The following is a 17,493-nucleotide window of genomic DNA, read 5'->3' on the forward strand; positions in this document are numbered from 1 at the left end:
TGCTTAGCTTGAAAAAGCCAACCAGAGTATTGGTAGATATACAACATTAAACTATTTCTTTGTTACATCTTATTTCGGTTGACACATCAGATTTTAGAGGTTTTGTAGGATTTAAAATAATGACTATGATGCAATGGAGATAAAGCTATAAATGGAGTCTGCAGTATGTATTGTATCACGCAGCTATAGTTGGTAGAGACTTTGATAAAATACCAAATATATGTATAAATTAAGCTCGACCCACTTGATTTCTTTTCTTGGTTAGAGTTTACACTACACAGTTTCAGGACTTATTTTAAATAATTAAAAATATAAAATAAAATAAAATATAATTGTTATTTATCGTCATAGCGACAATAGACAAATAGGGTATTTCCATAGTTTTATAAGTTTAGATTCTTGTTTTGCAGTGGCTTAATACATAGATCAATAATAATTAACATGAAAAAAGAACTGTAGTGCTTTCGTATTTTCTTTTGCTTTTAATTTTATTCTCTGATAAAATATTCATAGACAAAAGTGGTGAAGTCTATCATCTCATTCTATACACACCTAAGCATTTTCTTTAGATCTATAGAAAGAGATTATCTAAAACTTAAGTTAGCAAAAGACATTTTTTTTTTAGTTTTGTGGCTTGATATAAAAAAGTTAGGGCTACTGAAACACCATAATGTACAAAACAGCAAAAGATGCGCAGTTTAATGCGAGAACATTTCATATTTTTCGAAACAAATTTTATTTGATTTATTTTTATAAACACCTTTAGAGTATAGAGAGAAAAGAAAGCTTATCTACACACAAACCTATACTTTTTTCTTTTTTTTATTCTCCTTATTAAAAGCTTGTTTTTTAGACTACACTAAGCTAGGGTGATGTCATGCATATATACATATATATGCACATATCTTACTATAGTATAAAAATACTTTCAATTAAAGGGTAGAAGAATCTAAACACAATAAATAGTCATGTAAGTAAAACTGACAATAATAATAATAATGTGCTCAATAAAGTACATTGTCCTTATTCAAATGGGGAATAGTAAGATATAGAGTCAGGGAGCAAATCAGAAGTGTGTTGATCACGACAAGTTGCCTTGTTCTGGCTTCTTAGTTTCATCCTTTCTGTATCTTACAAATTCTTGCTAATTTTGCTTATAAACATGCACCTGTATTATTTTGTAGATGTACAAAATAATATAGTAGAATTTATAATTATAAAATAAGTAAAAAAAGACTCACCATGTAATCCCATTAATGTCAGGAAGTACGTGTTTGCTTGTTGGTATTTAGAAATAATATATAGTAGAAAGAGAGAAAGAAGCAAAACGGTAGAAAGGCAGGAGGGTAATAGGGTAACAACAACAAATACAACAAAGCGTGTATTGATTATTCTTGTTTTTATACCACAACACTGAAAATTTTCTATCTACATGGGTTGCAGTCACACTGGAGCGCCGCACCAATGACAAAATTTAGTATAAAGATATTATACAGTACAATTTACTTCAGACGCAGACAGTGTTCGTTTTTTTTTGAACGAAAGAGAAAAGGATATTCAGACAGAGAGATAGAGAGAAATCAAGTCTTTAGACAAAAAAAATTGTTAGTCCTCAGTCGGCTTTACCTATAATTGTCTAATTTTCTCAAGAGAATTAAGCTGCCCATAATACAGCAATGTTACAAAGTGCCACAATAACCATAATCTATATATACAAAGTACTTCAGAGACAACTATAATATGAGATCAGTTCTTTGCAGAAGGTGTTCATGATAATATTCAAGTGTTTTGATCTGATCAGCAGTTCAATGATTAATCGCATTGCCACAATTTCGATTTGACTAAATAAAAAGCATCTTTGGCTTATTTAATTCTACCAGCTTTCTTTTTCTTTAATGATACAAAAGTAATGTTCAAAGAAAAAAATCATATAGGATACTGCAATCAATTCATGGTAAAAAAAAAAGAATACCAGATATGACAATAGGCCATATTTATATGTTCAATCATGCCGCCTTATTATTGGACTTACATTATAATTTTTAACTTAGATGTGTTGTGTAAAGATTGTGGGTAGAAGGATTATTATGATAAAACATTTTATGCATGTATCAATAACAACTCTTCGCTGTTCATTACAAAGATCTGCCTTTTTCTAAAGAACATCAATATATGAAGTATTAATATATTTACATAAATTATACATTAAATATAACTTTTGACTGGAACAGAAAAAATAGAAACACGCTTCCAAATTGGATATAGGGAACTTGTCATCTTTATCAAATTACTACACTACAATCACTTGTACAAACTGTAAAGAGTTGGGCTATGTAAGTACAAGATCATCTTATTATTGCAACAAAAAAGAAACAACCAAATAAAGACTAGGTTATTGCGTCGATTGGATCATTCACCTCTGTCACTCGGAATATCAAGCTAGAGTCGTTTTTACGACCGGAAAACAAGAAGGCCTCAACGGCAGCACTTAAAGACGTATCAAACCAAGTTAGACAGAAATTGTTTCGCTCACAAATATTCGTAAACAGTTATTTATAGAAAACTCATCAAAATCTACAAGCAAAAAAGTATTCTCTCAAGATTTCTGGTACACCATGACTCAATTTATAATCTACGAGAAAGCTACGAACATGTAATCGCTAAAAGAAGACAAAGTAAATTCTTGGAAGGAAAAAGTAGTACTCAGCACGATATAAAATAAACGGCACAATTGACAAAAGGATATAACTAGTGTTTATCACACGCCTGCATTGAAACTATTACAGTCTATATAAATCACTACAGAATTCTTCGAGCACTGTTTAATGTCATTTCTACAGCTGTGTCACTACTTATAGGCTCACTATGATGTGCGATACAAAAAAAACGTCAATGCGTACAATTCACTGCATCAACAAGCACTTTGTTTAGTATGCTTAAAAGAAGAGAAAAAGTGGGAAAGTGGTTGGTTTCCTATGTTGACAAGTTCAAGACGTTCAAAGTAAAAAATGAGCAAATTTTCTTCTGTAGAACCAGATTACTAACTTTTGGGAATAGGTCTAGCACTGCTGTCATGATAAAAATATAATCTTTGCGTTTGAAGTTTTGATTAGTGTCGTAGCATGCTAAAGCTTTACGATGGTATGGAGCCGTGATTCGAATGCTGCAGAGAATATTCATGACATTTCTGCCAACTTGCTCCGCGACTGTGGTCGCCTTATTCCTTTTAGTTGTTTTCGTTAGAGTTAAATCGTTGTCTCATACACAGTTGCTTTTTGTTTTAGCCAAAGAATTTAGATCTTTACAGGTAATGTTTAAATATTGGATTTTAATCCAAAAACTTATTCTTTTCTGTCTGAATATCATTTCCTCTTTGTCCAAAAAAGGTAGGCATTGTCTAAATTGTAACTTTTATTCGTCCAAAAAAAAAACTAACATAGTCTGAATTTGAAGTAGAAATCTTGTATTTAAAAGAATTTAAAACGCAGTCTCAAAAATCTTCTTTACTTCCTCAAACACTTCTTCAATCGACTGCTCAGCATCGATCTACAGAAGTCCCAGAAAAAAACAAACACATACACATACGCATATATACATATCAGACAAAATACTTAACTAAATTATCTGTCTTTTAAGCAGATAAATAAAAAACAAAAGCCTCAGTAAAAAGAAAATTACCTTGCGAACTTTTCCTCGAGCCATAAAGTCTTCAATAACTGGGTAACTGGTCTCTTCAAAGGTCTTGAAACGCTTCTTGATAGATTCAGAGTTGTCATCAATTCTACCTGAGCTTTCTCCGCGTTTCAACAATCGTTTCCGCAAAGTCTCTTCTGATGCTTCAAAGTAAAGAGTAAACTGGGATTCAACGACCTAAAATATGAACACACAGGCAGCCCATACATATATATATATATAGATATTATAAATAAACTCAAACCTTAAAAATTCATGACAACACTTCTTTGTTTCTTACCGTAGACTCAAATTTAATAGCCTGGTCCATCTTGCGGGGGAATCCATCAATAAGAAACCGAGTCTTGTTTTCGGTGTCTCTGCTCTCTTTCATTGCCTTTTCCAACAATAGAATAGTCACCTCCATAGGTACAATTTCACCCTCACGAATATAATTGTTGATCAATTCACCGTATTCCGAACCAGGGCGATGTTGCTCCTCACGTAAAAGATCACCAGCTAAACATCCGCATTATTAATATATACATATATGTATGTATGTATGTATGTATGTATGTATAGTATATAACATTATATGCTATAAGATATAAGTAAATGATGCATACCGGAAAGATGAACAAAGTCATAGTCTCGTTTGATGTAAGCACACTGGGTTCCCTTTCCAGAGCCAGGTCCGCCTTAAAATATGAATGAGGATCGATTTAATATGTTGTCATGACAACAAGTATCCAAGGCGACTTGTAATAAAACTCTTACCTAGGACAAATACGACAAAGATCTCATTAGAGTCAAATGTGGTTGTAGTTTCAGTTGCCATAATAACAAAAGAGAGGCTTTTAAAGTTAAGACAAGAAATATGAAGAAGAAGAAAGTATCAAAAGAAAAGAAAAAAGTAATTGGGATCAGTTATAAAAGTAATTGAGCTTTTTCATATGTTGCGCTGTTTGAATGGGTGTACACATCATTTTATCTTCTTGGGGTTGATCTATATAAAATAAGGAATAAGAAGACGTGTTTTGTGCAGTAATTTATAAATCAATAACCTAAAGGTCATTTATCTAACAGAAAAAAATCAAAGCCCAAACAATTGATTGACCAACCAAAAACAAAAACAAAAAGTGATTCGTTTATTGTGTAAGGATATGTAAAAAAAAAGGGGGGAGTGTATGAAGTTGCACTGCTTTATTTGATATCCGAAAATTGGTATAACTATTTTAGCTCAGCTTGAGCCTTTGGCTATGAAGCGTTATTTGATTGGCTAATATTTAGCTGGCTATCGTCTATCCATATGAGAAATAAAGGGGGGAGGAGGAACTAGGGCCCGAGTTTATCATCAGACCACGGATGGGCAAGGACTCCCGGAAGAAGCAGGATTCTCAGTTGGGCCTCTATATTACTATTACTACTACTACTATTATTATTATTATAACTATTATTATTATTATAACTATTATTATTTTCTCGGTGGTTTTCTAATCACAATTCTGAAACTAATCACTGTACTAAGAGAAGCAAGGCGTTTCTTTTCTTAAGAAAGAAAAGTCTCGGGACTATTCAAGCAAAGCTTTTTTGTACATCAAAAGGCGGTTAAAAAGTATATACTCATCATTTTCAAAGAGAGAAAGAGAAAGAGAGTGGGGGACAGATTTTTTATAAGAAAAAATATGTATATACGTTTAATAATCTGATCATAAAATAGAATACTTTTACGTGAAGCATATCAATAGGAAAAATATGAAGCTTACAAGATTGTATACTATAATTATTGTTAAGAGTCCTGGTTGTCTCTGATATATATATATATATACGATCATTCTGTTTTGTATTCTCTCTATTTCACGATTATTTCTTTGGGTTTTGAGATCGCCACGCGTGAAGCGTATCTGACAGTGTTAACACAATCATATATCTATACACAATCTCGGAATAAATATATATGTATATAAGAGTTGGACCCTGGACTGGCCCTCTGATTTATTTATTTTGGTAGTGTGTATGAATTGCTTGTGAATGCTTGTGTTTGCTGATGTTTAAATAATGCGATATTAGTCTTGTTGGAGCGGCCCCCCTCCCCCTCCCTAATACACACTCTACCAAAAAGTAAAAGTAAGAGTAAAAGTAAAGGAAAGATAAAGAGGAATACGAAAAGAATTATATAAATAGTCCCTTAATTCCTTTTGTTTGGTTATTATCATTACTTTGACCAAGATTACAAAGATTATCTGGGCGCACTTTTTTTTCTTATTTTTACATTGGAGTACAGCATGAGATTTCATACGCTTACACGCGCCCACAAAATAATATATATATATATTACTCTAAATATTAGTACCAGTGAAAGAATAATAAACATGTCTCTTTAATATTTGTGTTAAGGCTTTGGTATTATTACCATTATTATCATTACTATAAAAATCAACACCAACACCTTTATCTATCTTTATCATTATCATTGAGTATCATTATTTCGAGTAAACAAGTAGCTACAAAACAATAAATACATAAAGAGAATATGAAGAAATGCTTGGAACATAAGTATAGCAGCAAAATAAGCGGAAATCATTTGGATCTATGTGAGGGGTTTTTTTTTATCTATAGCCGTAAAACATCTTTTGTCCTGATTCAAAGTAACTATGTTTTTACACAGGTCAATACACAAACTCTTTTGAAGATATATTTCTATATATTGTTCTTACCTTGGTTGAAATGGTGTACTCACGACATATTGATTTGAAAAATATGGAATAGTTGGGTTCACACTGTAACTAGTAGTAACTACTGAAGGTGGTTGAGAGTAGTGTACGGCTGGATGGGTGCAAATGGTGGGCGGTGGAGGAGGAGTGTGGATAATCGGAGTACTGTACCACCCACTGTTCTGACTTCTTACTGAAACCAACTGGCCATTGCGTCGCAAGAAAGGACTCCCAGTACAGCTGGCGTAAGCAGCAGCGTAATCAAGATAACTTGGACTATTTCCCATTAATTGATTGGTATATGTAATCTATGAATTGTATACTACTTGTGTACAAAAAGTCAAGTAAAATAATAGCAAAATAACGAAGGAACGAACAAAATGAATGAATGAATGATATATATATATATATATACTTGTGTAAGTGTGTATGAGAAAGAGATAAAGAGAAAGAATATATGTTTGATTATTTGAATGAAAGAGTGGTAGATTAAAGTGTCTTTTTTTATACCTTTTAAAGAAAACCAACTGTTGTCTTTCTCTCTTAATCTTTGTCATCTCTTTGAGATGTTGCCCTTCGACCCATACTGAAAATTATTTTCGACTCTACAATGGTCAGCCCCCCCCCTACAAAACTTCTCTTTGGTCTAAACTCCTTTATTGTTTTAGGAGCATTCTATGGCGGTCTAGCTAGCACAAATATATCATGCATTTAAATACAACAGTTTGGTCATTGACAATGAGATAACTATACATGTCAGTCTATTTAAAAGAAGAAAAAAAGCAATTGAAGGCATACTATATAAAATACAATAGTAGTAACAGTCCTCCAAATAAATAATAATTATATAAAACTCTTTGTCTTCTAAAAATTAAATATATATTACAGTTTATTGCTCAACCATCTGTCCATATCCTCCACAAGGTGCTCATTTTCTGCGCTAATTAAGCCCGGGATTTCACTGGTGATCTTTGCAGCCGCTTCCTTTACTGCATTAGGAGAATAACGGCAGCCTGAAACAATAAAATATTCAATAAGAACGCAGGGTCAGATTTTACACAGTGCCTTCTAGAAGAAGAAGAAAAAAATAAGAGCTGAATTGAATATTCTTACCTTTTAATCCTACGGAGATAGCTGATACTACTGTTACTTCATGAGCACCAGCAGAGTTGGTAGAAAATTCAGCATCTGTGATCATTCCATGCTTGGAGTGAATACTGCCATTCTGTCACCAAAAGAAATAATTTACAAGTAGTTTTGACATTAGTTTTATTTTATTTTAGAAAAAAAGCCAAAATAGCATCATTTGAATCTATTAATGTAAAAAAAAAACTTACCACATGGCCCCAGTCAAACTCATTCTTAATCGTATTCGTAAACTCAGGTGTTTGTCCGTACATCCAGTCCCAAGTCTGAAGTTCCTTTGCGGTCTCCTTGACCTTGGATGGCAGTTGTTCTATATGTTCTTCATCAAAAATAATTGGCTTGGAGCATATGTTGGTTCAAATCAATCTTATATATATATCCATTATGTATTCTTACCTCTATAGATGCACCATCATTATAATCATGTATGAATTCAGCTAAAACCGACTCACAAAACTGTTGATGGTCAACCGTAAACGAATAATCCCGGATATTGGTCACCGGGGACGGGACTGATTCAACTCCCTTTGATATAATACCAGTCTACAATAATAATAAAGATTGGTAAAAAAAATAGGAGTGGAGTCCTATCTATATTTTTATATAATTACGAACCTTGTTCATCCTCTTCTTTGATAAACACCCCTTGAGAGCCTCTGTGTCAGCGTCGATCAACATTGTGCCATGATGATAGGCTCTCTGGTTAATAATTTTGTAGGCACTTCCCGACACCTTTAAGCCATCGACTACTATGTCATGGCGATCGTTTACATAGGCGGGGACATCCAACTGCTGGAGTGCTCTTGAAACAAGGTCAGCATTAGTTCTCCGAGAGAATGCATGGCGTGGCATATAAATGGTATAGATTGAATTTCCCATATCCTATATATTTTAGTAAAAAGAGAATAGAAGAAAAAGAGTGCTCTGCTCTGTTGGTCATCCTAAAGGTAACTCAGCAAAGAAATACATACATATATACATATGTATGTATATATGTATATATGTATATATAAATGAATCCTTTGAAGATTCTCGAGACACTACGTAAATACGCAAAAATAATTACTCACATGATAAACTGCTCCACCGCCAGACCGACGCCGTACAAGTGGTATATTGTTCTGGCGCATAAACTCAAGGTTGCACTCCTGGAAAGGGTTTTGGTTTCTCCCAATTACAACACAGGGTTTGTTTCGCCACAAATACAATACATGTCTTTGGGGATCAGTTTCTCGAAGTAACCATTCCTCAATGGCAAGATTCGTATAACAATTATTGATTGTAGAAATGTAGCAGTCTACTTTACTAGTATTAAATTGAGCTGCTGTACTATAGCATGAGATTGATTTGAATGTTTTTGATATTCCTTGCAATCGTAATGAGGAATTCCACAACATTAGATAGATATATACTTTCTTTTTTAGAGTAATTATCTATAAAGATAAATTAAAAGTAATATACAAAAAAAAACCCCAAATTTCTTCCCCTCCCCCTCCCTTTCCCGCCCCCGCCCCCGCCTCCGCCTCCACCCACTTCTTTTCTTTTTGGTATTGTGATAATTTACAAGCCACGACAGGCTTTGGCTGCACACACACACACACACATACATATATATATATATTGACTCCTTTCTTTCTTATTCTTCTTTTAGATACATAACATATGACATCTAAAAATATTGTACCAGCAAATGAATGGCCTTTTAGAGAGGTTCTTTCTGATGAACAATCCAGAGATTTAGAAACAGTAGATGCCTACATTACTAATGTAGAGCCAAAGGAGACCAATAATGTGATCAAGTAATAGTGTAATATAAATACTATTAAAAATACATGTATTTATATGTATTTATATATAATTGTAGATTTATTCAACGTTATTTACCCCCTCTCGAAGGACTTGAGCATTGCAAGCGTATTAGACGCAGTGTTATATCAGAAAAAGGCAAGTGTGTGAATGTGTGCATATATTTTGTGTATTACTATTATTATTACTATTTAATACACGCATAGAATTGCGCACTGATCATGCCAAGTTTAATAATAAAAATAATAATAATTTTTTCTAACAAGAAATTTACATATTTATATAGAATTTAAGCTTTCGTTAATTTTGTGCCAAAAGAGTGCTATTTCATTGGATGCACTTGAGAGTCTTGTTCGTGAACATGATATGACTAAGGAGATCAAACCAGCAGTTATTCGATTATCAAAACACGCACCAAAGAATAGACAGCAGTACGAGGCATGGAAACATTTGTGGCCAATGACATTTAGAGAAGATACGCGAAATGATCCTAAATTCACTTTAGAAGAGCTCGAGGCCATAAAGGAGCATATGAAACAATTGATTGATAATAGCTGTGGTCAGATGCGAGCGCGTATTGTTGATCCTAGTGGTAAAGTAATGGCAGAAGAAAGTGACACTCGGGCAGAGACAGTTCATCCGTTGCATCATGCAGTGATGAACTGTATTGATACTGTTGGATTCAAGGAGAGAGAGATGGCAAGGTTGGTGGGGAGTAATAGGCCTAAGCGCAAGGCACACCAAATCTCGGATGAATTGGAGACCTTGGAAGATTTCCAATCGACTTCTGAGGCAACAGGGGCATTAACAGAAGAACCGTCAAAGGCAGCCTACCTGTGCACTGGCTATGATATATACATAACTCATGAGCCATGTGCAATGTAAGTTGTTGACAGATTTAACTTTGACAAAAATATATTGAAACATTATTTTAGGTGTGCGATGGCACTAGTTCATTCGAGAATTGCACGAGTTTTCTACAGTGTACCTACTAGAACAGGATGTTTAGGGACTGTTTTAAAGATACACTCTCATCTAAGCCTTAATCATCATTATCGAGTATACATGGGCTTGCTTGAGAATTATACAAAAGATTCTGTAGTAGAGTGTGATTTCGATGCATGATATTTTGCATACAAACACACATTTTTATATATGTATATAAATTTAATAATAATTTAAATTAATCTTTATTTTTGTATTCTTAAATGTGTAATTGTGTTGCTACGCATTTAATATTAAATATGTAAAAAATAAAAATAAGAAATATTAGCATACATATATAGTATTAGTCGGAGATCAACAATCGAGTTTTATCTATTATTTCTTCTATAGTGGTCCCCTTGGTGTTACTACAAATGCAAAACTGTATATCTTACATATTCATAAAGAGAATAGGGTTTTGATTGATTGATGTACTTATAATATTCATAAAGATGTAATGATGGGATGTAATTATCATTACTATTCCCGTTACTATACTTACTATAATTTCTATAATTACTATTATTGTAAGAAATAAAAGGGAAAAACAAGTACTGCGCATAATACTGCCAGATATCATCATTCCACGGCATATCGGAAAGGCAAAATGGTAAAAGGGCAAGAGGGTGCAAAGACTAAAGAGCTAAAGGATTGAATGGTTAAAGGTTAGACTGGTTACTATCCGATCTTAAACACAAGATTCTTTTAACAATACATAAACCAAAAGTCACATAAGTAAAAAGGTTTAACCTATCTGTTTTGGCAGCTATTTACGTAAAGAGGCCAAATAGACCAGAAAATGTTCTGGCCTTGGGAAAGATAGTGTTCATTAGCCATTGTAATAATTTCATTTTTCCTTTTATTTTAATTCTTTAAAGATCTAAACGAAAGCATTTATCCTCTTTCTTTTCCTTCCCTTCCTATTCTTCTTCTTATTCTTATCCTTCTTCCACTTCTTTCTCTTCAACATATAAGAGTATTAGACCTACATTGGTTGTACAGGCGGAAAGATAAGCACAGGGAGGTTATACACGTACATGATAATAATAATAGTAATAATAATAATAATGATAATAATAAGAGTAAGAGTAAATATCGCCTTACTGTTTTTTGCTTGGAATGCCAATCTGGCATAGAATTCAAAATAAGCAAAAAAGACAGAATAAAGTCATAAATAACAACAATACAGCACAGACCTTATTTCTTTAAGTAAAATATTAATATATTTAGTATAAACGATTATATCTATCATTTATGCAGTACAAGGTGATCCGAGGTAGAAACATACAATGTATATATATATCTACTAATGGATCGTCATATTCGATTCTTGTTTTATACTTTCTTAAGCTATAATTAATGAAGCAAAAGAAGCAAAAGAATTCTTTAAAGAAATAATATCCAGATTTCTTATCGATTGATCTACAAACAAGAGATATCCACAGAGCACTTTATAGCACAATTTTGTCGTATTCGAGAACCAATATCATCTCACTATTTAAAAATAAATAAAATATCTGTAGAATTTTCTTTACATATTTTAGTCTTTACCAATAACATGTAAACATCATTATTTTCTCGGCAATGAGAATATATTGTACTATAATATTGTACTATATTATTATTTTGGGGTCAGAATACATGTTATTTGACAATATAAATATAAAGAGCTCTTGGCCTTGTTCTTCTTGCTCTTCTTATTAATACTCTTCATACTATCCTTTCTTTCTTGATTTCTTTCTATATCTATCTATAATTTAGCAGTCTCAACATAATATATCTACATGAATTCGCTCACAACTGGCTCAGCTTCAATATACCTTCAACCTACCTTGGTTTCATCAACTGAATATGATACAGAAACAATTGTAGACATTGATCCACACGCTAAACAAGAACACACATCAATAACATTAGGTATGCTTATTTATAATTATAATAATAAGCAAGAAGAAGGAGAAGAAGAAAAAAGAATGTCAGTGTCTTTACTAATGATTTCATAGAACAAGCCGTATCTGCGGCCGACTCTTCTGGAGACGGAATCAGCAAGATAAAGTCCTGGCTGCGATCCCAATGGAAAGATGACAGCAATCGCCACGCCTTTCAACTAGCTACCGCAATGGCAATTGCCTCATTATTTGTTGTCATTGGACCTATTGACGCCGTATTCAAGAACTCTTTCTGGGTAGGCAAGTATACCACTAAATACTAGCACCTCTATTAAGATTTTTTAGGTCCATATTTATTTCACACATGTATATATTAACACATCTTTCTTTAAAAATTCTGTAGCCGTTTCTGTTGTTACTATTCTTGACACATCACTTGGTGGTACTTTACACTCTAGTACTCAACGCATGTTTGGTACTCTCATATCCGCAAGTCTGTCCGTATTTTCCATGGTAGTCTCAAAAGCAATATTCCCTCAATGGAATTGGCACGCAGCTATCCTCTTTACTACCTTTTTATTTCTACAAGCATTTTTTATTGCAAAAATTAAACAAAGGCCGAGCACAGCCTTTGCAGGAAATGTGGTAGGTTGCAACCCTGTCTATGCAAGGAATTAGGTCAAATAGACATCTTATCCTAACTATCCTTTTATGCGCCACTATTTTTCTTTGCTTTCACTTTTATATATAACCACAGGGAATGATCACAACTGCAATATTGTCGCTATCGGGCTATTCAAACATCATCAAAGATGATATATACGGAATCCTGAGATTAGCTATGTGGAGAATAGTAGACCTGCTCATCGGTTTTGTGATCGTCATGTATGTCTGTACTGCAAAAAACAAATATCACAGAAAAATATCATTGTTTCCTTCCCCTTTAATGATTTACATGCTTATCCTAACGGGTAAACTTTATTTTCTTAATAAAATAGGTGGATCTGTCTCTGCATTTTTCCTTCAAAGGCTAAGCGCACTCTGAGAAAGAATCTCAGCAAAGCATTAAACGAGGCCGCCGATATTTATGAAGAGATGGCAGGTTGTTATCTCTACTCAAACAAATGTGTCCCCGAAACCTCCGCCCGAGTCCAGGATACTGGCACAAATACTCTGGGCGAAGTTAGTAGACATCCTTGCCTGCTATCATGCTCCAACTGTGTAGAAGATGTCAATAAACGAGCACTAGGTGTCCTTGCCCGCCTTCACAAAGAATCTGCTCGCCTACCAAATGTATCTAAGGAGAGCTATTTTACCATGCCCACACGCCTACTTTTTGGTAGTGGTCGTACCCAATGGCGACGTGATCTCGATCAAACAAAAAGATACAGCGAAGTCCTCAGTGCGATCAATCAAATATTCTTGTCTTGCCTTTCCTTTCGTCTCCTTGCCCCTCTTGTACGCTCTGAGGTATTATCATCAAAGTCGAGTCTGACTCAAAATGAATCTTCTGGCTCAGAACCAGCCCAGCCCAGAGATGTTCGTCATGCCCACACTTTCCACAGCTGTATTGCTCCTTCAAAAACCGTCCGAGAGAGTTTTCTGGACAGTCTCAAGGTTATCCGTAAACTTGCATTGATGCTAAGGGACGGCGAACAAAATCTTAGTGATCATCCGGATTGGCCCATCGTGCGACTTACTATCTTTCGAGGTAGTATATATATTCAACAAGGGCTTGCCGAGATGACCGAGGATAACCAAAATGAAATGATAGGCAGCAAGAGCCTTATTCATTATGGTTTTATGATCCGCTGTTCAATGATTTGGCAAAGCCTTGAAATTATTGTTGAAAACTTGTGCCATCACAAAGCATGTTCAATCATGAACTCAGACATCGCAGGCGCCTCAGTATAATCCGAGCCTTACTTGATTCGCTTTATAGATACACTACAAACGTGCAAACGTATATAAACGTGGATACACACAAATATACGTAAAAATAATCATTATCTTGTTTTTGTACATATACTTTTTATTTTATTTAACAAATAGCACTATCAGCTCATAATTTCTCTCATATTATTATTAAAAATAAAGCACGCACGCACGCACGCACGCACGCACGCACTAACATATATATATATAGATATTGACATATTTATGTATATACATTTATTTAATTAATAATTTCTGTAAAAATCTTTTTTCTTCACAAATGAACGTATATGTATATTACTTTATTTGGCATATTTACTTTATCTCTATGCCATTAGTTTTCATTTTCTGCTTTTTTTCTCATTTTAGCAATGTGTCACTAAGTTTGCTGGTAGCATTGATAACTACTGTAAAAGTTATACATATATTTCAAATCCCAGGTAAAACAAGATTATCAAACGATTAATATTTAATTGGTATTTTATGTATTTTGTTATAATGTAACCAAAAGCATACCCCAGACCTACCTTAGATACCTATTAAGCCCAATGATAGGACACTTGGAATAACCGACCAGAATACCCACATAATAGTAATAATAATAATAATAATAATAATAAGAGTCAAACTCTTTATTTTAGCACACACACACATATATATATGGCAGTGAAAGTTATTACATTAAGACATTTTCAAGAAAGAGTGGCAAGGAATATATATATAATATAAAATGTAATTTAATGTACTAAACGTGAAGACCAGCTGTCAAGATACAAGAAAGTAAAATTTAGAAAAAGGAGTGCACATTAACAAACATGTTCTTGTGGGTTAAAGAGAAAAGATAGTGAAAATTGAAGCTTTTTTTGGCTTTTGTTTGTAACAAACATGCATACGAGAAATGAAAGGAGTGCAAGTATAAAGAGGAGTATTTTTGTTGTTGTTGTTTTTGTTACTAAATTAATGAATATTTTTTTAGACACAGTAAATATATAAGACAGAGATAAAGTTATACACAAGAAGAAATGAATGGAAGGGTAAGTTAAGGAGGATGCTTTTTTGAACACTTTTTGTTTTTGGTTTATCGCAAAGTGGCTGGAACTGGTCTCATTGTGGGACTTGAAGGCTGGGTATTTGACCTTGAGGCGGATTTGGCCATCCGCCGAGGTGAGTACAAATAAGACATAGGGCCAAAATCGGAAGGATCTGTAGACATGGACCGTGCTGGAATCATGACAGGCTGCATTGCTCGTCGGATACCAAAGAATGGAGTTGAAGTAGGACTAGAAGCTGATGGTGAAATGGGCGCCGTTTCGTCCGATGAAGAATCCATACTAAACGATCTGGAGAAATAGGTATCATCATGTGAAGGTCGACTAACAAGTGATGAGAATCCAGGAGACATGGACCCATTTGAAGGTGAAGGTAGAAAACTAGACTCTGCTGTATCAAGTCCTGTCAAACCACCCGGCTGATTGACCGCTTCATGAAGTACTTTTCTTGAACTCAGCATTACCCGTAATGCTCGGACCTGAAGTGAAATTTGGTAAGTCAAAGCAGCAGTCTCATAAATAAGCCTTGCAGTAGTAATTGTGAGATTCTGGTGCATAGCATGTGTAGCGAGCTCTTTGAGACGAGGAACTTGGTACATATCAGCCAAGATCAACAGGCGAGACAGGATCTGAGGATTCTGTTGCTGGGCTGTCATCAAGTGACCAGTGTAGATGAATTGTAAAAAGGCCACTGCAACAGCATGATTCTCTGGGAACCGCAGATAGCATCTTTCCTGATTTGATGCAGTTCGAGGTTCTTCTTGGGACATCAGTTTGGCAAAAAATGGCCATCGACAAGACAGAACAGCAGAATTGACAGGCACCCACACATTATCGCTCGTCAACAATTCAGAGTCCGCCACCATGGTTTCGTTCAGCATTTCGAGTCCGATAGCTTGTGCAGTACTGGAGTAGATTGCGTGTGGAAGAGGATATATCCCGTAAGATTCGAGATCAACAACAGTAAGATGCTCAAAATTCATTCGTCTCCCATGATAGTCTTTAAGCAAATCTTGAGATTTGTTACCAAGTACATACACTTTTCTTCTATCCTCATGCAGGAAACCCTGATTCCATGAACCAGTGTTCAAAGCAGATCCAGCATCAATACGTCTCCATGTTAGGTTAACTAGGTTAAGCGCCCAGATATGAAATGCATGTTGAGTGGGAGACAAGTAGGTACCAATGAGAATAAAATGGTGTCCGATAACTCGTCCAGTTGGAAATCGCAGTCCAGGTGGCAACACAGAGCCCGACATTTGGGTAGACCGGTCATGATATTCGACAGTGGCCTGGGTGCGTAGAGGATAGAGAAGCTGAAGATCTCGGGTGACATTTGTGAAATTATAGTTGGAATACACACACATTGTGAGATCTACGTCAAGGGTCGGGTCATTGCTTGCCATTGTTTCGGCTGCTGTGAGAGAAAAGTTCTTCTTTGGTTTCTCTGGGTAATACAAAGCGCTTTTGAACATTGCAATATCTTTTGTGGGAGGACAGAATGCGATTGCGCGGTACGTTCCATAGGGTTTATCGAGAGGACTGCACTGTACCCAAGCAAAGGTAATGAGATCGAACACACTTATCTCATGTACATAACGATTGCCAACATCTTGCCCACCCATAATAATTAACTTGTCATTGGCGCAAACTGACAAGTGAGCATAGCGCGCTTGCGGTGTAAACAGACTTGGTCGTACTTCACATGTAATCCATGAGAGAGATTTTGTGTCAAATAAACACACATCCCTGAGGGAACATATATTTTCATTTTGTTCAAGGCGTTTTCGACTAGAGGCATATCCCATTCCACCAAACAGAACTAGGTATTGGTTTTTGTGAACACTCATTGAATGAAAGTGCCGTGGCTGTGGTGGATGGGCAGAGTCGGGTGCGGCAAAATGACGAGTCCACACATAGGTATTGAGGTTGAGAATATAGAGGTGATTGGTAATTTGGTGGTTGGTGGCCAGTCTTCCTCCAAATACATATACCGCATTATTGACAAATGTGGTAGATGCACCGACAAGGGCAGGGGGTATATCACCCGTGGTTTGGCGTGTCTCGGTGGTAAAGTCAGCTAGTGATGGACGATAAGGTGTCCTGGTGGCTGACATTATAGAAGATAGTGTATATAATATAGGATCGAGTAATTACAATAAAAGGAAAGGAGAAAAAGAACAAAGAAGGGAAGAAGAGAAAAAGAAAAACAGAAAGAGCGTGAAAGAGAGAGAGAAAGAGAGAAAGAGAGATAGGGAAAAGAGAGAATGTATAAGATGGTAAGACATAATAAAGAGA

The 17,493-nt window shown here is 34.9% G+C and overlaps 7 protein-coding genes across 7 annotated transcripts; 2 read left to right on the forward strand and 5 right to left on the reverse strand.

The window, feature by feature from the left end:
* Window positions 1-3,391: 3,391 nt before the first annotated feature.
* Window positions 3,392-4,550, reverse strand: PHYBLDRAFT_128707 (hypothetical protein). The gene is made up of 5 exons (XM_018429234.1): window positions 4,450-4,550; window positions 4,299-4,370; window positions 3,974-4,191; window positions 3,679-3,870; window positions 3,392-3,546 (listed from the first exon to the last, which is right to left on the reverse strand). Exons 1-5 carry the CDS (start codon window positions 4,508-4,510, stop codon window positions 3,478-3,480), a joined length of 612 nt encoding a protein of 203 aa, XP_018284090.1. The 5' UTR covers window positions 4,511-4,550; the 3' UTR covers window positions 3,392-3,477.
* A 1,731-nt stretch (window positions 4,551-6,281) lies between these two features.
* Window positions 6,282-6,673, reverse strand: PHYBLDRAFT_152855 (hypothetical protein; the record flags this gene model as incomplete). The annotated part of the gene is made up of 2 exons (XM_018433013.1): window positions 6,282-6,324; window positions 6,390-6,673. The coding sequence occupies 2 exons, from the start codon at window positions 6,671-6,673 to the stop codon at window positions 6,282-6,284; spliced, it is 327 nt and encodes a 108-aa protein (XP_018284091.1).
* A 595-nt stretch (window positions 6,674-7,268) lies between these two features.
* Window positions 7,269-8,929, reverse strand: PHYBLDRAFT_175577 (hypothetical protein; the record flags this gene model as incomplete). The annotated part of the gene is made up of 6 exons (XM_018437521.1): window positions 7,269-7,399; window positions 7,500-7,611; window positions 7,724-7,870; window positions 7,929-8,075; window positions 8,148-8,414; window positions 8,603-8,929. The coding sequence occupies 6 exons, from the start codon at window positions 8,927-8,929 to the stop codon at window positions 7,269-7,271; spliced, it is 1,131 nt and encodes a 376-aa protein (XP_018284092.1).
* Window positions 8,930-9,194: 265 nt separating this feature from the next.
* PHYBLDRAFT_152857 (hypothetical protein) lies at window positions 9,195-10,463 on the forward strand (the record flags this gene model as incomplete). The annotated part of the gene is made up of 4 exons (XM_018433014.1): window positions 9,195-9,331; window positions 9,397-9,484; window positions 9,657-10,219; window positions 10,274-10,463. The coding sequence occupies 4 exons, from the start codon at window positions 9,195-9,197 to the stop codon at window positions 10,461-10,463; spliced, it is 978 nt and encodes a 325-aa protein (XP_018284093.1).
* Window positions 10,464-12,106: 1,643 nt separating this feature from the next.
* PHYBLDRAFT_69898 (hypothetical protein) lies at window positions 12,107-14,125 on the forward strand (the record flags this gene model as incomplete). Its single annotated transcript, XM_018442182.1, has 5 exons — window positions 12,107-12,239; window positions 12,326-12,507; window positions 12,557-12,856; window positions 12,969-13,096; window positions 13,210-14,125. The coding sequence occupies 5 exons, from the start codon at window positions 12,107-12,109 to the stop codon at window positions 14,123-14,125; spliced, it is 1,659 nt and encodes a 552-aa protein (XP_018284094.1).
* A 930-nt stretch (window positions 14,126-15,055) lies between these two features.
* On the reverse strand, window positions 15,056-15,814 carry PHYBLDRAFT_160698 (hypothetical protein). Its single transcript, XM_018434230.1, has one exon. It carries the CDS (start codon window positions 15,792-15,794, stop codon window positions 15,225-15,227), a length of 570 nt encoding a protein of 189 aa, XP_018284095.1. The 5' UTR covers window positions 15,795-15,814; the 3' UTR covers window positions 15,056-15,224.
* A 223-nt stretch (window positions 15,815-16,037) lies between these two features.
* Window positions 16,038-17,387, reverse strand: PHYBLDRAFT_128711 (hypothetical protein; the record flags this gene model as incomplete). Its single annotated transcript, XM_018429235.1, has 1 exon — window positions 16,038-17,387. A coding segment is annotated over exon 1 (1,275 nt), but the record flags the coding sequence as incomplete, so codon positions are not given.
* Window positions 17,388-17,493: the final 106 nt, after the last annotated feature.

Source organism: Phycomyces blakesleeanus (genome assembly GCF_001638985.1).
Source record: "Phycomyces blakesleeanus NRRL 1555(-) unplaced genomic scaffold PHYBLscaffold_39, whole genome shotgun sequence".
NCBI classification, from domain to species: Eukaryota; Fungi; Mucoromycota; class Mucoromycetes; order Mucorales; family Phycomycetaceae; genus Phycomyces; species Phycomyces blakesleeanus.